This window comes from Gavia stellata, chromosome 2 (genome assembly GCF_030936135.1).
Source record: "Gavia stellata isolate bGavSte3 chromosome 2, bGavSte3.hap2, whole genome shotgun sequence".
Taxonomy (NCBI): Eukaryota; Metazoa; Chordata; class Aves; order Gaviiformes; family Gaviidae; genus Gavia; species Gavia stellata.
This window is the reverse complement of record NC_082595.1, coordinates 82,883,440-82,901,883: the sequence shown is the minus strand read 5'-3', so window position 1 is coordinate 82,901,883 and position 18,444 is coordinate 82,883,440. Positions and strand designations below refer to the sequence as shown.

Here is an 18,444-nt window from a genome sequence, read left to right as displayed (position 1 = left end):
CTGCTGCCTTGACATTTATAGCTTTTCATTTTGTAAGCAGCAAACAGCAATGTCACTGCAATTGCCTACAACTGAATGGCTGAACTAAATATATAAATAAGAAAAAACTGAAGTGTTTGGCAGAATTAATTTATATAAATTTATCTGTGTTCTTAAAAAAGAAAAGTACAGCCTGCATTCAGAAAAAAGTTTGTTGATCCTATCTGGATGTCATTAGCAAATATACAACCTGTTACTCAATTCCTAGAACTGTCTTTAAAGAAGAGTATTGCTTATTAAAGTATGTCTTCCATTAAGTTTATGAATAATAGAGTTATTTAGCAAGTATAATAAATATCAGGATAATCTACTTTGATAAGAAAATATTCGGAAAGGATGTATGAAAGATTCTGTACATGTGCACATACATAAATGCATATAGATTCGTGTGCATATCTATAGCTATGCATACATACACATGAGAGTCAGAAGAAGAAGAGACGATGAAGACATCATCATCCAGCTTACAGATTGCTTAGAAATGACCCTGATGGCACTATCTAGAGATGAACAAAATTTTGCATGCATTTATTTATTATTACTCTGTAAATGTAGCATTTGAATTAAGCAACAAAGCCAACAAACAAACTCATCTTCTTCTTTTCCAGGATTATTTTAAATTTATCAAGGGTTACTATTTCTTATTACACATTAGAAATCTAACTGTAATTAATATGTCCACCAAGAATATCTAGCTTTTTTTAAACCACTCTGGTATAGTATAACTGTTTCAAATGACAGATCTTACAAAATTAAACACAATTAGAATAAAAAATCAGCTGAGAGAATTTAAACTGAAAAATATAAATGTCAACAAGGAATCATTCAAGAAATTTTAGTTATCTAAATCTAAATGTTAGATGCTTAAAAACATCAAACCTACAATTAAAGCATATATCTAGATAAAATAGTCTTAAAAAACAGAGAACAAGTATAAAACTGGGTAAGTTCATAAAAATTAATATCAGCAAGAAACTGGAAGTTACAGAATAATAATGAAAGAGCCTAACAAGTAATAGTACAAATCTGTGACAAAAAAAATAGAGACATAAGGAAGTTTTAAAGTAAATGTGAATGTATTAACCTCTATTTCCCTAAAATATTGAGTCCACTAACAACTGCCTTCAAGCTGTTCTGTAGTCTTTTGCTGTATGAATACCAAAAGCATCTTCTGTAAGTGGTAGACTGCTGAATAGCATTTCTACAGCTGATTAGATGGAGTTGTTTAGAAAGAATGCTATCCCAGTATAAGTCAGGATGTTAGAGGTAAAAGAAAAATATATGACTTACAAATTGTATAAATGAATTGTAACTTGGAGCAAGAAATTAGTAATAGGAATTTTAAACTATGCATCAGGTAATCTTTTTAGTAAGCTGAGCAACAGTTTCTTGTAAAAAAAGCTAGACTTTCTTATCAGGCAACTTTGAAATCAAAGAAAAAAATAGTCATTACAAATTCTATGTTAAGAGTGATTGTACAGTAGCAGCGTGAAGGACTGAATGATTTCCTAAACATTTCCCATCTGTAATCTTGATGATCCACTTTATTTTTTGAGTCACAGCATGCAATACTTTTCCTAAGGCCTCTTCCTGGAGTGAAAACTTTCATGTATAGGCTTCTACTTCATAATGAGGGTTGTCAGAAAGGTTTGAAAGAAAGTATAGTCTTATTTCATGGTACAGTAAACTTTAATAACAGTGAACCTTCCAAAAAGGAAGAATTTTATTTACAATTTTTCTCTGTGTGAGTTTACTCTTAATCAGAAGTACTGCTCCTTTGATTCAGTGTATTAAGTTGAACAAAAATTGGTTCTAGGTTGAATCCTTCAATCCAAGCATCTCAATTGACAGGATTTTCTGATTCAAAATCAGTCTACTTTAGCAATCATGCTAATCATCCACTAATCCCATTGAAAAAAGAAATATTTATGTATTCAGTTAGGTGTAGCAGGGATAATACATCTCTGAGGCATGAACGGGGATAGGAAAGAAGCTGTGTAGTAGGTGCAAGGTTTTGTAAAAGACAAAAACATGAGAAGGTCCTGTAAGAACCTAAGAAACACCTTGTGTGGTCAGTGCAATGGTGCATCTAGCCTAGAACTGTCTGAGGGTGGAAAAAGAGAGGCTATTTAGGGAGAGCATATTAGCTTAGCCACTTCCAGCAGTCTATTCCCTTTGAAACCTCCAAGCATTCAGGTGTATTAAAGAAGTCAGAGGATCCTTTAGTATCTTACAGATTTTTCTAATACCTTACCAAACCTTCTAAATAAATTCTCTAGCTACATCACATCCTGTGGTAACAAATTAAGAAATGTCATGTCATCTGTTAAAAGTTCTTTTATGTGCTTTAGTCCAAAATCCCACTAGGTTCTTCAAGTGCCTTCTTGCTTCTTACGAACAGGCTTTGGTGAACAACAGTTCTGCTTTCAGCCTAGCCCCTGCTTTCATGATTTTCTTTCTAAGCTTCCTCTCTTTCCCTCATACTTTTCTCCTACAAACTTAAAGGGTCCTTGCTTTTTCATAAGGCACTTGCTCTATTCCACTGATCACTTCTGTTGCCTTTCTGAATACATTCTACAAATCCAACATCTTCTAGATTAATATTTCCTTAAATATCAGATTACATGGTGAGAAGTTATAAACTTTAAAGAGTGACTCCTCACTTCTTCCTCAGACCGTACTTCTCTACCATTTCAAGGCATGGTTTCCAGATGACAGACTATGGTTGTAATAAACTTTTTACTACACCACTACAGTGCTTGTTTTTCATTTTGTTTTTTCCCTTGTTAAAATTCAGTATAGATATGAAGCCATTTCCTAGTGGAAGGCTAAATTAACACATGGGAAAAGATGATATTTGAGATTTTAAATATTCATACAAATTCTGCCTTTGGAAAAGCATTGCATGTAAACAAACACTTTTGTTTTTTTCAGTTACAAGGCTGATTGATAAAAGGTGACACCCTAATGAAGATTATGGAAAACTTGTAGATATGACAGAAATGCTTGCAGTATTAAAGACTGTGCGTGTAGGCACAGGCAGTTCAAGTAAAATTCAAATTAAAGTATTACATTTGTAAAGTATACGTAAAACTGGGCAAAGATTCCTTATTTAGTAATAGAATCACAAGGTAATTTATGTTGGAAATGGCTTCTCGAGGCCATCTAGTCTAATCCTCACTGAGAGCAAGACCAGCTAGATCAGGTAGTCCAGGGAACTGTCCTGTCAAGGTCTGAATATGTGTCCAAGGACGGGGATTCCACAAGCTTTCCAGACAACTTGTTCCAATAGTTAACCGCCTTCATAGTGGGTTTTTTCCCCCCTAATATCTAATCAGAATTCCCATGCATTCAAACCTGTGTCCATTGCCTCTTGCCCTGCCACAATTTTCACCACTGAGAAGAGCCTTGCTCTGTCTTCCCTGTATCCTCCCATGAGGTAGTTGTAAACCCCACTAAAATCTTCTCTTAGGGTTTTCTTCAGGCTGAACAGGTCCAATTACCTCAGCCTTTCTTCGTACATGACGTTCTTCAGGCCCCTGGCCATCTTCATGGCCCTTTGCTGGACTTGCCCTACTATGGCAACGTCCTTCTTTTAGTGGAGAATGCAAAACTTAGGTACGCTCCTTCAGATGCAGTTTCACAAGTCATGAGTAGAAAAATAGTAATCTCCAGACTTTCTAGCTATACTCTTCCTAATGCAGCCCAGGATGCTTCTTTGCTACAGGGACACATGGCTGGCTCATGTTCTACTTGTTGAACACCAGGACCCCCAGGTCTTTTTTCTCAAAGCTGCATTCCAGCCAGTTGGCCACCAGGCTCTACTGGTGCATGGGATTATTCATCCAAAGCTGTGGGACTTGCATTTCTGTTTGTTGAACTCTGTGACATTCCTGTTGGCCTGTTTCTCCAGCCTGTCAAAGTCTCTCTACATAGAAACCCTAGCCTTCAGGATATCAACCATTCACCCCAGTTTTATATGACCTGTGAATTTCCTGAGAATGTAACCCATTGTCCAGGTCACTAATAAAAACCCTAGACAGATTTTATTCCAGTATCAAATAATGGTGAATGCCACTAGTTATCAATTGCCAACTAGGCTTTGTGCCACTTATCACAAATCCTTTAACCATGGTGGTCCCGCCAATTTTGAGCCCATCTTACTGTCTACTTTTCCAGTCTGTATACCTCATTTTGACAACAGCATTACTCAGGGAGGTCATGTCAAAATCCTTGCTAAAGTCAATTGCATCCACTGCTCTCAACTTATCCACAGAGCTAGCTATTTTGTGATAGAAGGCTACCAGATTGGTTAGGCATGATTCACCCTCAGTAAATCCATGGTAACTGTTTCCATTCCCCTTCCTGTCCTTCATGTTCTTGCACACAGCTTCTATGAGCATTTGTTCTATAATCTTCCCAGGGATTGAGGTTAGGCTGACTTGCCTGTAATTGTCTGAATCCTCCTCTTTAAGATGGCGTTGCTTTCGCCTTTCTCCAGTCATCAGAAACCTCCCCTAATCAGTATGACTATTCAAAGATAATGGACAGCAGTCTCACAATGACAAATGGACAGCAGTCTCACAATGACACCAGTGAGCTCCCTCAGCACCTGTGGATGCATCTCATCAGGTCCCACATACTTATGCATGTCTAATTTTCTTAAGTCCTTCTTAATGATTTTCCTCTGCCATGCATAATGCTTCACTCCCACAGATTCTGCCTCTAGGCAAAGCAATCTGGGAGTCAACTGAGGGTGAACTTACTAGTAAATGGAAGCAGGGAGACCATGAATAACCTCTCACTTTTCCATACCCTTTGTCACTACCTGCACATCATTCATCAATGGGCCCATGTTTTCTTCATCCTTCTGCCACGTCTGCTCAGCTTCCTGCACATTGGAATGGACCATTACTGTGTTTGAGAAGGTTGTCCTGGGCTCCTTTGCTCTCCAAGGGTGGGGACCCAGTCAAGCAGATTTGTCAAACAAAATGAGCTCTCCTTAAATTCAGGGCTGTGATTCTGCTACTTTTGTCTTCTCACAAGATTTTCAACTCAGTCACAGGGGCCAAGGCTGCTTTACATCCCTCATCAGTTTTTCCTTGTTTGTGAGCAACAAGTCCAGCAGAACATCTCCCCTATCATCTGTTTGATCACCTGTATCAATTTTTTTTTCTCAACACTGCAGGTGTCTCCTGGGTTGCTTGTGCCCAGCCCTATTAAACCACCAGCAAATACTGTGGTCATTGAAGTTGCACATGAGTATGAGGGCCTGCGATGGTGAGACTTCTTCAAGATGTTTAAAGAAGGCTTAATTTACTTTCTCTTCTTGATGAGGTGGTCTGTGGCAGATGATGCCCACCATGCTACCTGTATGGGCTTGCCCACTAGTCCTTACCCATAAGCTCTTGACTGGCTCATCATTGATTCCAAAGCAAAGCTCTGTATATCTGGGGCTCTCTGTTGCATAGCATGAAACCCCTCCTTCTCACCTTCTCAGTTTATCATTCCTAAAGACCCAGTATCTTTCCACTGCAGCACTCTGTGTTGGCTACCCCACCACGTCTCTCTAAACCCAATGAGATCATTGCTGTGCGACTGCACACACACTTCTAATTCCTCATGTTTGTATCAGATTTTAGAGTGGGTATTAGGAAAAATTTCTTTACTGAGAGAGTGGTGAGACACCGGAATAAGCTGCCCAGGGAAGTGGTGGAGTCACCATCACTGGAGGTGTTCAAGGAACGTATGGACGAGGCATTGTGGGATGTGGTTTAATGGGCATGGTGGTGTTAGTTGATGGTTAGACTTGATGATCTTACAGGTCTTTTCCAACCTTAGTGATTCTGTGATTCTGTGAGATGCTGCATGCATTTCTTCCTATGTACTGAAGAGGGACACCCTCAGTCATGCAACTTTGAAATGTGTGAGAGCCTCCCCCACTTTTCTGTCCCCTACACACTTTCTCATTGCCTTCACTTCTCTTCCCGTTAAGGCAATCCTCCTGGGGTGTATCTAGTTTAAAGCCTTCTCATTAGGGTAGGAAGCCTGTTGCCAAAAACGCTTTTATTCCACTTTGTCAGTTAGGCCACATCTCTCACCAGAGATTCTTCAGAGTTCTTCAGAGAGGGTACTAAAAGCTAAAGGTCTGTCTGCAATACCAGCCAGGCAGCAAAGCATTCATGTGCATGACATGCCCAAACCTACCTAAGCCTTTGACTTTCACTGAAAAGACTGAGGAAAACACCACATGGTCCCCCAGGCCCTTCTTCACTCTTCCTAGTGCTCTGTAGTCACTCTTCAATTTGTTCCAGGTCTCCCTTCGTAGCACTGTTGGTTCCCATTTGGGTGGGCAACTAGAGGTAGCAGTCTGAGGGCAAGGTGAACATCAGCAGTGTCTCCAAAGGATCTGACATCCAACCCCCCAACAAGTAGGAAGTCTTCCAAGAAATGAAGACAGGTAGGCGGATGGGTTCCTCCATCCCCTGCAGAAAGAAATCTCTTCGTACTATTACCCACCACTTGTGCTTGATGCAGGCATTTGGTTCAGGTTCCACTGACCTCAGTGCCTTCTCTGATAGATATGCTTTGTCCTCACCCATTCTCAGGGCACTGTGCCTGTTCAGTAACTGCAGGTGTTCAGGCAAAGAAGGAATATTCCTTCTGTTGCTAGAGTCATAAGTTTCCAGCATCCCCCATCTTGGGAGTCTCCATCCACTACTCCTTTAAGCATAATCTCTAGCTGTTGCTGGTGTTGCTCAAAAAGGAAGATCCCGGAAGATACTTCCTGCAGCTCATTGGAGAAGCGTGGAAACTGCTGTAACAACTGGTAGGTCTATGTTAGCTGTTCTGTTTTCTGTGCTCATAGTCCTTATGATACACAATTATTATCTATCATTTGTCTTCTTTTCTTTATAACCCCCCTTGCTTTCTTCTTTCAAACCCAGTATATGCATGCATACATACCTTCCTAGACTAAATACCATCTAAATCATTCATTTTCATCCTGTATTTTGTAGATGTGTTAATTCTTCAGAAAGACTGTATCTAAAAACTGTTCAAAAATATTAATGGAAAATGTGTGTAGTCTGAGAATTCATATATGTACTTCTTACAGCATTTTAATAATAATTTCATGCATATGATCTCACTTTTTCAGTCCTGCAAAGCAGGCGGATGTTTTCATACTCATTGTTGTGTTTGTGATTGCACAAAGCAAAATACTCTTTGACAAAATGAGGTGTGACATTTGGTTTATCCACCATGGAAAGAGTAATGAAATATAGTCATAGGCTTTGCAGTTTAAAAAGTAAAACTAACCTATTACATCAACATACTAGAATCCGGTCTTAACAAAATAGCCATAGTAATTAATAATAATGACAATAAAAAAGACAAGACTTTTAGGATGCAGAATATCTATTGCGAGGCTTTCAGATTTTGAAAGAGGTTGTATGTATATGCATGTACATGTATAATACACACATGCGTACACTTCTATATATACTAATACCCATATGTATTTATCTATATGTTCAAATTAGTTTTAAGCACATACACCATGATTTAGTGCCAGTGCTGGCTGTGAGAACTATTTTTATGTTTCACACTTCAATAACTTCCAAGTTATTTACACATTAGACTTTAAATAGCTTGTATACATTTTTAAATCTCTTACATAAAAACATATATAATTCTTACAGGGACATAATTTTAACCACTTCTTTTTACTATCCATTATAAGCAAATATTTCTGTCCAAAGATAAGCTTGATCCTTTTACCATTATATTGCTAACTTGACATGGTGGAAAAAGGTTTAATGCAATGCAAGTGACCTAAGAGTACGAAAAACCTGCAACTGAAAAGTACTATCATTTCATGTTTTATTTGCTACTTTTCAATCACGTGATGACTAGTTGACCCACAATAAAGATAGCAGGAAAAACCCCCAACAATTAGTTATACTATAGAAGCATCATATATTTAAATTAGCTGGTTATATTAAAAGATACTACATTCCAATATATAGAAGCTGGCCTGTAGTACCAATCTAACTCTATAGAGAAAAAGCCACACTGAAGCATGTAAATTCACATATTTGTAAGATACTGTATATTTGATAAAAATCATGTATGCCATATGTAGACAGAAAAGTTGGTCTGATATTATTGATGACTTCAGTTATTAATAGCTTGCCTCATCACTGCAAGCAACCCTTATGACACCTACTAGATAGACTCTCCCCATTTTTTTTCTTCAGTGTATAATAAGAAATTTAAAAAATAACTTTTGCTAGGAGAAAAGAAGGAAACAAAATAATTCTACATTCATGGAAGGAAGAAAATTTACTTTTGCGAAGTTTTAGAAATTCAGAATTCCTGAAAGATTCTGTGGTGAATACCACTGACAGTGGTGTTTGATTTCTAAGACTCTTCATTCATCCATTTGCAAGGCAGGACTTCTGGTACACAAGCTATGTTTTGTAAACAAATTCTGCTGACACCAGCCACATAGCAATTGTAAAGTACACTTAAAGTCCTTCTCTCTTTTCAAGCAAAACAAATGACTACTTAGTTGTGTGCTTATGAAAAACTATATTTCTTTCTTGAATGCCACAGAACATTTCTCACCTAAATATCACCTGACTTCTTACCTGGCAAACAGCCACAGTAAAATTCACCAATCAAATCATGGCAATGGCCTCCATTTTTGCAGGGCTTGAAGGAACATTCATCAATATCCGTGGAACAGTTTTTGTCTGATAGAAAAGAAAATGAAACATTAAAACTATAAATCATGCTGGGTTTGGGAAAGCAGAAAAGCTACTTCACAGTACAAGTGACAACTGCACAATTGAACTTTTCCAGGTTGGAAACACTATTTTATTTCTGCTTGACAGCTTTAAAACCAGAGATATTCATAGATCATAGCTGATAGTTAACAAATTAAATATTTTAAAGGAATAAGTATGAGCTACTTTTGCAAATATATTCTTTGTGTATTCTAGCATTACATCTCAACACTATAATTACTAAAATTATATGCCATAATTTTAAAACTGTTTTAGAGATTTAATAACCTCAAGAACAATAATAAGAAAAATATTTCTCAAGGTTGCTTCCATGTTTAGATGAATAAAACCACTTCTCAGATCCCAACAGAAAACCACAAACTGACTCAGCTGTTTCTTATTTTTTCTTCTTTTAAAGAGATTTAAATGAGCTGCAATTCAAATTAATTCAAATCTGAAACAACAAAAATATAGGAGAACATACAGAAGACATATAGAGGAGAATATTTAGAAGACAATATAATAGGGGGGTTATGAAAACAATTAACTCATTGGGCATACCAAAGAAAATGCACAGTCCCTCATCTCTCTGTTGTACACTGCATTAATTTAAAGCAAGCTCTAGCCTGATATATATATATGTATACTGGGATCTTTCTGATCCAAAATTGATTCAAATTCAAGGGATAATTGGAGAGATTAAGAGCTCCCATGAATACCAGAAGCTACTCTGGTGACAGAGAAGGAAACTGTACCTGTCGCTGATGTGAATGAGCAAAATGATTGTTGGTATTCTATCCAGAAGTGATGGAAAACAACATTTTGGAAAGGAATCATCATTTTTGAATGTGCTATTGGCAATTTTTTCATGCAATAGTGGAAAAGGCGACTACAAACAGATTTTTTGGGATTTGATTCTAAGTAAAAGGGCAGAATAATCTCTGAATATGAAGAACGGAATGTGAAGAACTTGAGTGAGAGCACTGAAGAATCGTGGGAAGGGAGAGGAGAGGGCAGTGAACAACATAAAACCAAAGGAATTTAGAAAAAATGCAAAGAATGCAGAAAATGTCTGATGTGAAACCTGATGAGAGGCTGAACTAAAATAAAAAGGTAATTAAAAAAGTTACTGCTTTCTTTAAGTACACCAGGACAAACTATCTTTTTGTAGGGAAAAAGACACTGGGTATTAGGAGGCCAACTTGGCACTTCCTGTTTTTCAAAGGATGAAAATGCCTAACTAACAAAAATAGGTCAGGTTACTAAGGATAACCTAAGAAGTACAGCATAAATATGTAGGCATGAAATCAGACCAGCAAAGGCACTGAATAAGATGTAACTATCATGGGATGGTCAGGGTAATGAGAAATCATGCTGTAAGTACTTCAGCATTAAAGATGATGGAAAGGTATGGTTTGCCATTCAATGGAAGAAGATTGCTACTGATATGGTATATCCTGCCAAATTGTTCAATTCTTCTTTTGCTTCAGTCATCAGTAAAAAGGTCAGCTGCAAGCAGATCGTTATCATAATTGATACCTATGATTAAAGGGCAAAACTTCAGTGTTGAATAGAGAAGGCACGCTGGAGAATTGTCAAATGAGTTAGATGTTCAGATAGGCTGGTCTGATGAACTTTACCCTTGGGTACTTCAAGAGCTGGCTGATAAAAACTCAGTAGTTTTCTTTGTGAACTTGTGGAAAATAGGTAAAGTACCTGAAGACTCAATAAAGTCAGCCTTTAAAAAGGAGTAAAAACAGAGTCGTGAAATTACAGATCCATTTGTGTAATTTCAGTTCCTGGAGGAAATACAGGAAAAAGTTACTAAACTGATTACTTGTGAGAACCTATAAATATAAAATAATGTATTAAAAAAGAGCCTTATGTAAGCAAACCAGTTCCCTTCTACAACAGTTACAGGCCCTGTGGATTAAAAAAAAAAAGCAGCAGATGTCCTATTCCTTTACTTCAGTAATGTTTCTACTGCTATCTCATGTGAAATCCTAATAATTGGACTAGATATGAACTACAAGAGAATATTATCAGATGAGTAGAAGTTGTTGGAAAGCCATATTCATACATTAGTTGTCAGTAGTTTTACTACTAAAATGGATGAATGAATTGCACAGATTTTGAAAGAGGTCTACTGTCCACCTAGTTCCACTCAATTTTTTCAACGGTCTGGATGGTGGACAGCAGACTAAGCTTATTTATGGCAACACATAAAGGTACATTGGAGGACAGGGTTAGAAATCTTCATAAATTTTGAAAAATTGGATACAGTTTGAAATAACAAATGTTATTCAGTCAGAATCAGAAGTGGAAGATACCATAATACAGCAAATCACAAGTTAAGTAGGAACAAAACCCAGAATTTTTTTCCAAATCAAATAGTGTGCTGGGACAGATAAAAAGGAACATAGCCCGTTAGAAGCATAAAGTAATCATTCCATTCTCATCTATCTGGAGTAAAGCTGCATTTGGAGTGCTTTGCACTGTGCAGTGAGCTACATTGAAGAAACATGGGACCAAATGAAGACAGTCTAGATGAGCATGACAAGAATGACAAAGAACTTGAAAGCATGACTTCTTATGAAAAACAAAATGAATGGGGCTGTAAAGCCTAAATAAGGAAGATTTGACTAGAAATGTGATGAGAGTTATAAAATATGAAAAGGCTTTTGCAAATGTCTTTAGTTGTCCATGTTCATACCTGACAGGATAAGAAGTAATGCATTTAAACTGCAGTGAAAGTCAGATTAGATGTTAAGGAACTCTTTCTAATGGTTAGTATAATAACACACTGGAAAGATTCCCTGAGGAAAATAAGGAATGGTGTTGGACTTCTTTAAGGTGAGATAAACATATCAGGAATGACATAGTATGGTACATGTTTTCTGCTGGGGTGAAGGTGGAATAGATTATCTTTAGTATTTTCGTCTAGTGCTATGATTATATAATTTACAGGGCACACACACTGTTTGTAACACAGAAGAAGGTCCAAAGGCTTTTATGTTCATGTAGTGAGTTGGATTGTCTGGAAATTTGCTATGCGTCATGGTAGGGTAGAGTAGGACAAGTACTCCAAATCTGTGGTCATGTAAGGAAGGGCCAAGAGTCATCCATATCAGAAAGTCTAGGAAATTTAAAACAGGATAGGAAAGGTCTTAAGTTATTTGGTGTGTGATAACAGAGCTCCCATTTTGGAACCTAGTGCTTCTATACAAATCTGTATCTCCACTCTGTCTCTCCATTAAAACACATTTCTGTATTAGTCAGAGAAGACAGAGGTGAGTCCAGGCATGCAGTAGCCGAAGAAGCAGAGGACACTTGGGGTGTAGTAAAAATATTATCACTAGCAGGCAGAAACAAATACATTCTTCATGCACACAATAAATATACATGGTTAAAAATACAGAGGGATAGATGGAAAGTCCTATCCTTACAAAGAGAGCAGTACAGCTTTTGGCACATTCAACCGATATTCAGCCCTCAAGTCTTTCTCATGAGAAAATCATAATGAGACAAATACGTCACTTCATATTTCCCTGAGCCTCTTTTTCTGTAGGTGAATGTGAAAAGCCCTTACTCTATTATTTCAACACTGACTTTTAAACAAAGTCTGCGTTGCCAGTCTCATTTCCTTTCTTATATCTCCCTGCTACAGGAGAGCAAGCATATACACTAACTGAAATCTTGTGATAACTTTTGTTTAGTTAAACAGTAAATTTTTCAGTGTACTGCAGGTCACTTCTGGTCACTTGCAGCTGCCAGATACAAGCAAAGAAAAGGATATGTAGGTTATAGCTACTGAACTGTAGCTGAACTGTTTATGAGGAAACAACAAAAGGGATCTGAAAAGGAATGCTGAAGACCTCAGCATATGAGTGCTATTGCAGTGCTGTGACCAAAAAAAAATAAATAATTCTCAGATGTATTTAAAAACCAAGAAGGAATATTGATGTGTAAAATACCTCTGCATAAAACATTGACTACATTGTTCCATATTTAAAAATAAGTGGGAAGGATACAGAAAGAGCTACACAATTTATTTAACAACTGACGAAAGTATGCTGTCGGCAAAGGCTTGAAGACCTCCATCTGTTTCATTTAGAACAAACAAAAACAAGAAGTGACTTGATTACAGCATATAAGTGTCTTCACAAAGAGAAAATACTTGGTTAATAAGAGTAGAATATTGTGTAGAAAAGGTAATGAGACTCAATAGCTCAAAGTTGAAGACAAAAAATTTAAATAAGATACTTAATATAAACTTTTAAATCTGATGGTGATTATTACTAGAAAAGAATGCCAGTGAAATTCTGGCTTCTCTTCATGCATTTAAATGGTTTTGGATTCAATGTGTGCTTTAATCAAAACTAAGTAATTAGGTTCAGTACAAGGTGGTTAATGGGCAACATTAACTGCCTTCTGGTATACAGACCTAATGCAGAGCATAGAACCAGCAATCTACAGATTGTTAGAAGACTTCCAGAATAAATTCACTCATCCTGTAGCCTTCTGTAGGTCTTTCCTGGGAAAACATCTGTAGGTCTTTCCTGGGAAAAGGCAATTCTGCGAGCCAGATATATTTCTGTGACAGCAATAGCCCACCCCAAGGCAGCTGGGCCATGTAGCATCGTCATCATCATGTGGAATGTACGTCCTGTCCTTGGAGATTCTTGGGAAAAGTGGCTGTCAGGTGCTGCTCTGCTGTTATCAGAGCAAATAATCTATACGATTCTGTTTCTTGCCTGACTGCAAAAGTGGCAAGGAAAAAAATCTTCTTACAAAAGTTGTATAAACAACTTTAAAAACATCACTCTCCATTTAATGCTTTTCCCCTCCTGCCTCAAGACTCTTCAGATCTGGGCGAGCAATAGCCTCTGATCAGCCTACTGTTTAAGTGAAGTGAGTCAAGCTGTGGGGTAATGTCCCAATTATCACCACTGCAGCTGTGTAGCCCAGTACATATAGCACTGCCATTGCTAGCATCAGGCTACAGGTTTGGTGTCAAGTTAACACCAGAGGCCTCAGGACTTGTCTAGCGGCCAGGTGGATCTCGCCTCATTTGTTTTAGTTTTCTTTAATTTTGTACAATTGCATCATGTTATGCTTATTGTTAATAAGATGTAGACAGGAATAACAAGTAGTTAAGCTGTATAGAATGAACTCATTATGACCCTAGAGTAAGGCTGCAGTGTGAAGGAGTACAGGGGAGAGAGCAGAGGCCTTGAAGGTGCATTTGTAGGATGGTACTCGGGACTCCAAGGCTATTAACAGCTCACCTGTGGCCAGTTACTGGTGGTGAAGCAAACATAGGAGCTGGGCAAAAACAGTTCTAGGGATAACAAAATGGACAAAGAACAACAGCCTAACATATGTAAAATGCCTCAAATATAGCAAAATCAGTAGTTATAGGGAGTTGCAGAACTGAGAAAGAGGAATTTGTGGGGAGAAAAAAAGAAAAAAGACAAAGAAAAAGGCCAAAGAGTGAAGAAGAAAAAAAGTCAACTGTGTTACTGAAGACGGCACCAAATATGGCTAATACTTCGTGTGGTCATACTAAAACTGATAATGTCATACCTTTTATAGTATTGCTCTGTCAAAGAATAGGGTGCCCAAAGGTAAATTGTTTCACTTGTTAAAAACACAGTCCAGTATATACTGGGAAATATAATTTAGTATCAAAACCTCTGGTAGAATGCTAGTTGGTATTGCAAAGGCAGTGTTGAACAACTTTCCAACATCAATGATTTGGTGGATTTTTGTCAGATCAGGAACCGTCAACTGTAAAAAAAGCTAGAGAAAACCATTCTTATGTAAGATACCCCTTCCATTTCTCAAATTCATTAACAGAATATCTGGGAGGGATGGAAAATGTGCACTGGGGAAGTTGGCTGGAGGCAGATTTTCTTATGTCAGAGTTCATTCACTGATTGCTACACAGAAAATGTAGTCCTAACAAGTTAATTGAGACAGTTATATAAAAATCTTGATGCAGTAGGAAATTCTGTCTTGATATCTGTATGTTATTTTTACAGGTGCACTCAGATGTAAAAAGTAAAAATTGCGCTCACTGTGCTGGCATATTACTGTTCATAGCATGATGTCATCCATGACCTTAACTCTTTAGAATATAAATAGAAAACACATGCAAAGAAAAGGAGAAGAGAGAAATAGTTTATAGAAAAAAATATGGAGTTAAGGAAAAAATTGATTAAATTCCTATAGTAACTCAGGAAGACTAAAAATTTCAACCATGTTTTCCAGAGTCTTCTGCCTGTGCTTTAATGACTGTATGAGCTTTTCTAGACATGATTGTTTTTCAGTTTTTATTTGATAAGGGCCTCCCAGCAACTGACAACATTTTTTAAACTGAAAAACATGCCTATTATTAAATTATTATGTTCCAATTTATCTAAAATTAATTAAATACAGTCACACCCAGAAAGATATTAATGTATGTCCTACATACATTATATTATGCATGACAATTGGCATCACTATTGAAAAAAACCCATTATATCTGAAATAAAGGAGATAAACTGAAATACAAAAATAATCTCATAACACCTCCAGTAGCACAATGATAAAATAAATCCCATACAAACAAATTAAATTTTTGATTGAAGAATTAACTTATCTTTTGTCAGATGATTCCAACTGTTACTATTCACCTTCTAATTTAAGTGAATCATGCTTAGTATTTGCAGATGGAAAACTATTGGAGAAAAGTGCTGTTTGATTTCTCACAAAAAAAAAAAGAGACTTTGCTTATTTTTTTTAGACGACTGGAAAAAGCATTGCTACTGAACTATAATTGTTTTTTTTTCTTTCATGCAGTTCAATATTTTTTACGTATTAGTTTATCAAATTTTTTATGTAATGTAATTTGCAGCATGATGAAACTTAAACAGACTTTTCTGCACTCCACTGATCTTTTTTTCCCACTCAGTGTTCTAACCTGAATTCCTTCCAGGTGAAGCAGGTACACTTACACATTAGACATGATGATAACCATTCTCTAATAACCACAGAAATACATATTGAATACATTTCCATCTATGCATAAATAGTGTTTATTTTCCAGCATGTTAAGTTTGCACGCCCAACCATAGGAAGCCTGCTCTCAGCAGCTTGCCTTCTAGAGTGTTTCTGAAAACCAGCACCCCATCGGCACTGTCCCAGCTGAGCAGGGGGAAAGGCAGTCAACCCTTCACTCTTGTGCTACCATGGGCCTGCTGTGAGTCAGAGCTCTGCTGGCCAGGAGCCGGGGGAACCATGCCACCCTCTTCAGTCTTCAGCTTCCAGGTTTTGGGCTGCTTTGAAAAACCTCAGTGCTTTGACTAGAGATCAGACACAGGCATGTTGTTTATATGAACTCGGTCATTAGGGGTCATCAGAGGAAAGAGGCTTTTGGCCTGCTTCTGTAAGGGCCATTAATGTGGAACAATAATCTGATGCATGAGGTGCAAGTGAGACTGAGTATCTGACTGACTCTAAAGATGGGTGAGCACCAACAGATTTCTCAGGACAATTCTTTCTTTTGAATTGTTGAGGACAGGACTGGAGATGATTAGGGTGGAATGGAGGATGGAGTGACTCAATGATTTTAAACTGTGCAGTGGTCCTGATACTAACTAAAAACATCTGGGTCAGCCAAAAGCTGCCTAAAATAGAACACCTTTTGCAGGCTTACTGAAAGCAAAGCTTAGAAAATCATAGGAAAAGAATGCACAGCAAAAGATTTGGAAAGCACAAAAAAAGGTATCACCTTTTGCCTTGTGATGGAGTGAGTTGAGCTAGAAGACACTGCACATCCTTTTATAATTTTGGTTGTCAAATGTACAGTGTTGCAGGGACCACTTGTTTAGCCACAATAGCTACTACAGGATTCCTAAAGCTTGTAGTATGAGACATGCCAGAGGAAATTATATAGATTTGATCTTCAGAAAGCATATTAAAAGGCTTGCAAATTTATTTAGTCTGCTGTTTAAAGCCTAAAGGCTTATTTAAGTCAACATGTGACTGACGGTAGATTTTGACCGTTGATTCATACTGCCTCATGATAATGATGAACATGAATGAGAGACAGGCAAAACATAAACCAAGGATCATGTTACACATAGAGAATTCATATGGACCATGATATAATTCAGGAAGTCAGATTAAGAATCTCATGCATATAAGTTACAACAAAATTCAGTGCTAAGTGCTAAAGTAAAAATCACTTTGGAATCATGTTTTTTTCTACCCAGTGTTCACTGGTGTCACCTTACTAGCATAGGGACAGATGGCAGCACTGCCACCTCCTTCCCTCACAATGTTTTGTCAGTTTTCTCACATTTTCTCACCCAGCCTGTATCCTTCTCCCCCAGCCCCACGCACACAAAGGGCTATGGTTTGTCAGACAGTGACAGGCAGGGGGAGTCATCCGTCCAGCAGCAATTTACTATGGGATTCTAGTGATCCTGTGTACGCTGACTTCCACAAGAGGGCATTTGAGAGCAAGCTTTGATTTAATAAAGTCTTTTCCTTGTCTTTCTTAGGAGCTGCTTCTCTCTGTCTGCCTATCTTGCTTAGAGTAAAGGCAACTCCATGCAACAGGTTGCAAAGCTGTCAGCACTCAGGTGTGCACCCTTCTAACAATAAAAACTGCACTTGGGAGCGGAAGCTGCAAGAAGACTCCCTGCTCCTCTCAGGACTCTCTCAGGTGTTTTGGGTGTTCCTGTCCTCCTGGCTTTCCTCAGCAGGAGAGAGCGGGCTCCGTCCATCCAGGCCTGCTCCTTGCCACGTGCACAGTATTGCCCCTTCCAGGCTCTGCTCCCAGGGAAGGAAAAAGCTCCACCACCTGTGGAGCAGCACAAAGAGACAAGGCCATTCAAACAGGCAGCTATCTCCCTCCTGTCCAACACTGCCCTTCCAGCAGAGCGTTCATGCACAAGGCATGCGACACCAAAGCAGAGTGATGCTGCCATGCACAGAGCTAGTGAACAGCAAGACAAGGAAACAACTAGGCCTAAGGCAGTTTTTGTACCCAACCAGCTCAGATGATTAGGCTAAACTTTATTTGGAAATACCTTTTAACATGCTAGGAAAACAAAAACGTGTTCAAAAAAAATTGAAAAGAAAAAATCAGCCCTATAAATTTACTGTCCTTTTTCAAATTTCACTTCCTTGATCAAGTCTCATCAGAAAAACACAAGATGTGATCGATAGGGAGTTAGCAGATCTGTTGATGAACTTTCTAACTTGTGCCTCCATGTAGTCAGAGCTAAGTGTTGTAGCCCAGTGAATATGCTTTCTGCCCTCAGCAGGGGGATGCCCTGGCTTTGCACTGACCCGGCAGTGGAGGGGCTCAGCCTTGCCATGGCCTGAGCTGGACATCGCTGGTTTAATGCCTGCGCTGGGGGCAGTGGCTGCTGCCTCCCCTGCTCCAGCAGGGGTGACACCCCCCGCCTGTCACTGTCTGACAAACCATAGCCCTTTGTGTGCATAGGGCTGGGGGAGAAGGATACAAGCTAGATGAGAAAATGTGTAAAAATAACCCCAAATGGACCCCTGACTAAGGAGGAAGAAACCCCCAGGAGGAACATCATCTTTCTCTCGG

General features: G+C 38.2%; 1 protein-coding gene across 1 annotated transcript in view; it reads right to left on the bottom strand.

Moving 5' to 3' along the window:
* Positions 1-18,444, bottom strand: part of EYS (eyes shut homolog) — a 939,662-nt gene that overhangs the window by 665,988 nt on the left and 255,230 nt on the right. The window contains exon 14 of the mRNA XM_059831070.1: positions 8,694-8,798. Coding sequence (XP_059687053.1) covers positions 8,694-8,798 — 105 coding nt within the window. The remainder of the gene's footprint in view (positions 1-8,693; positions 8,799-18,444) is intronic.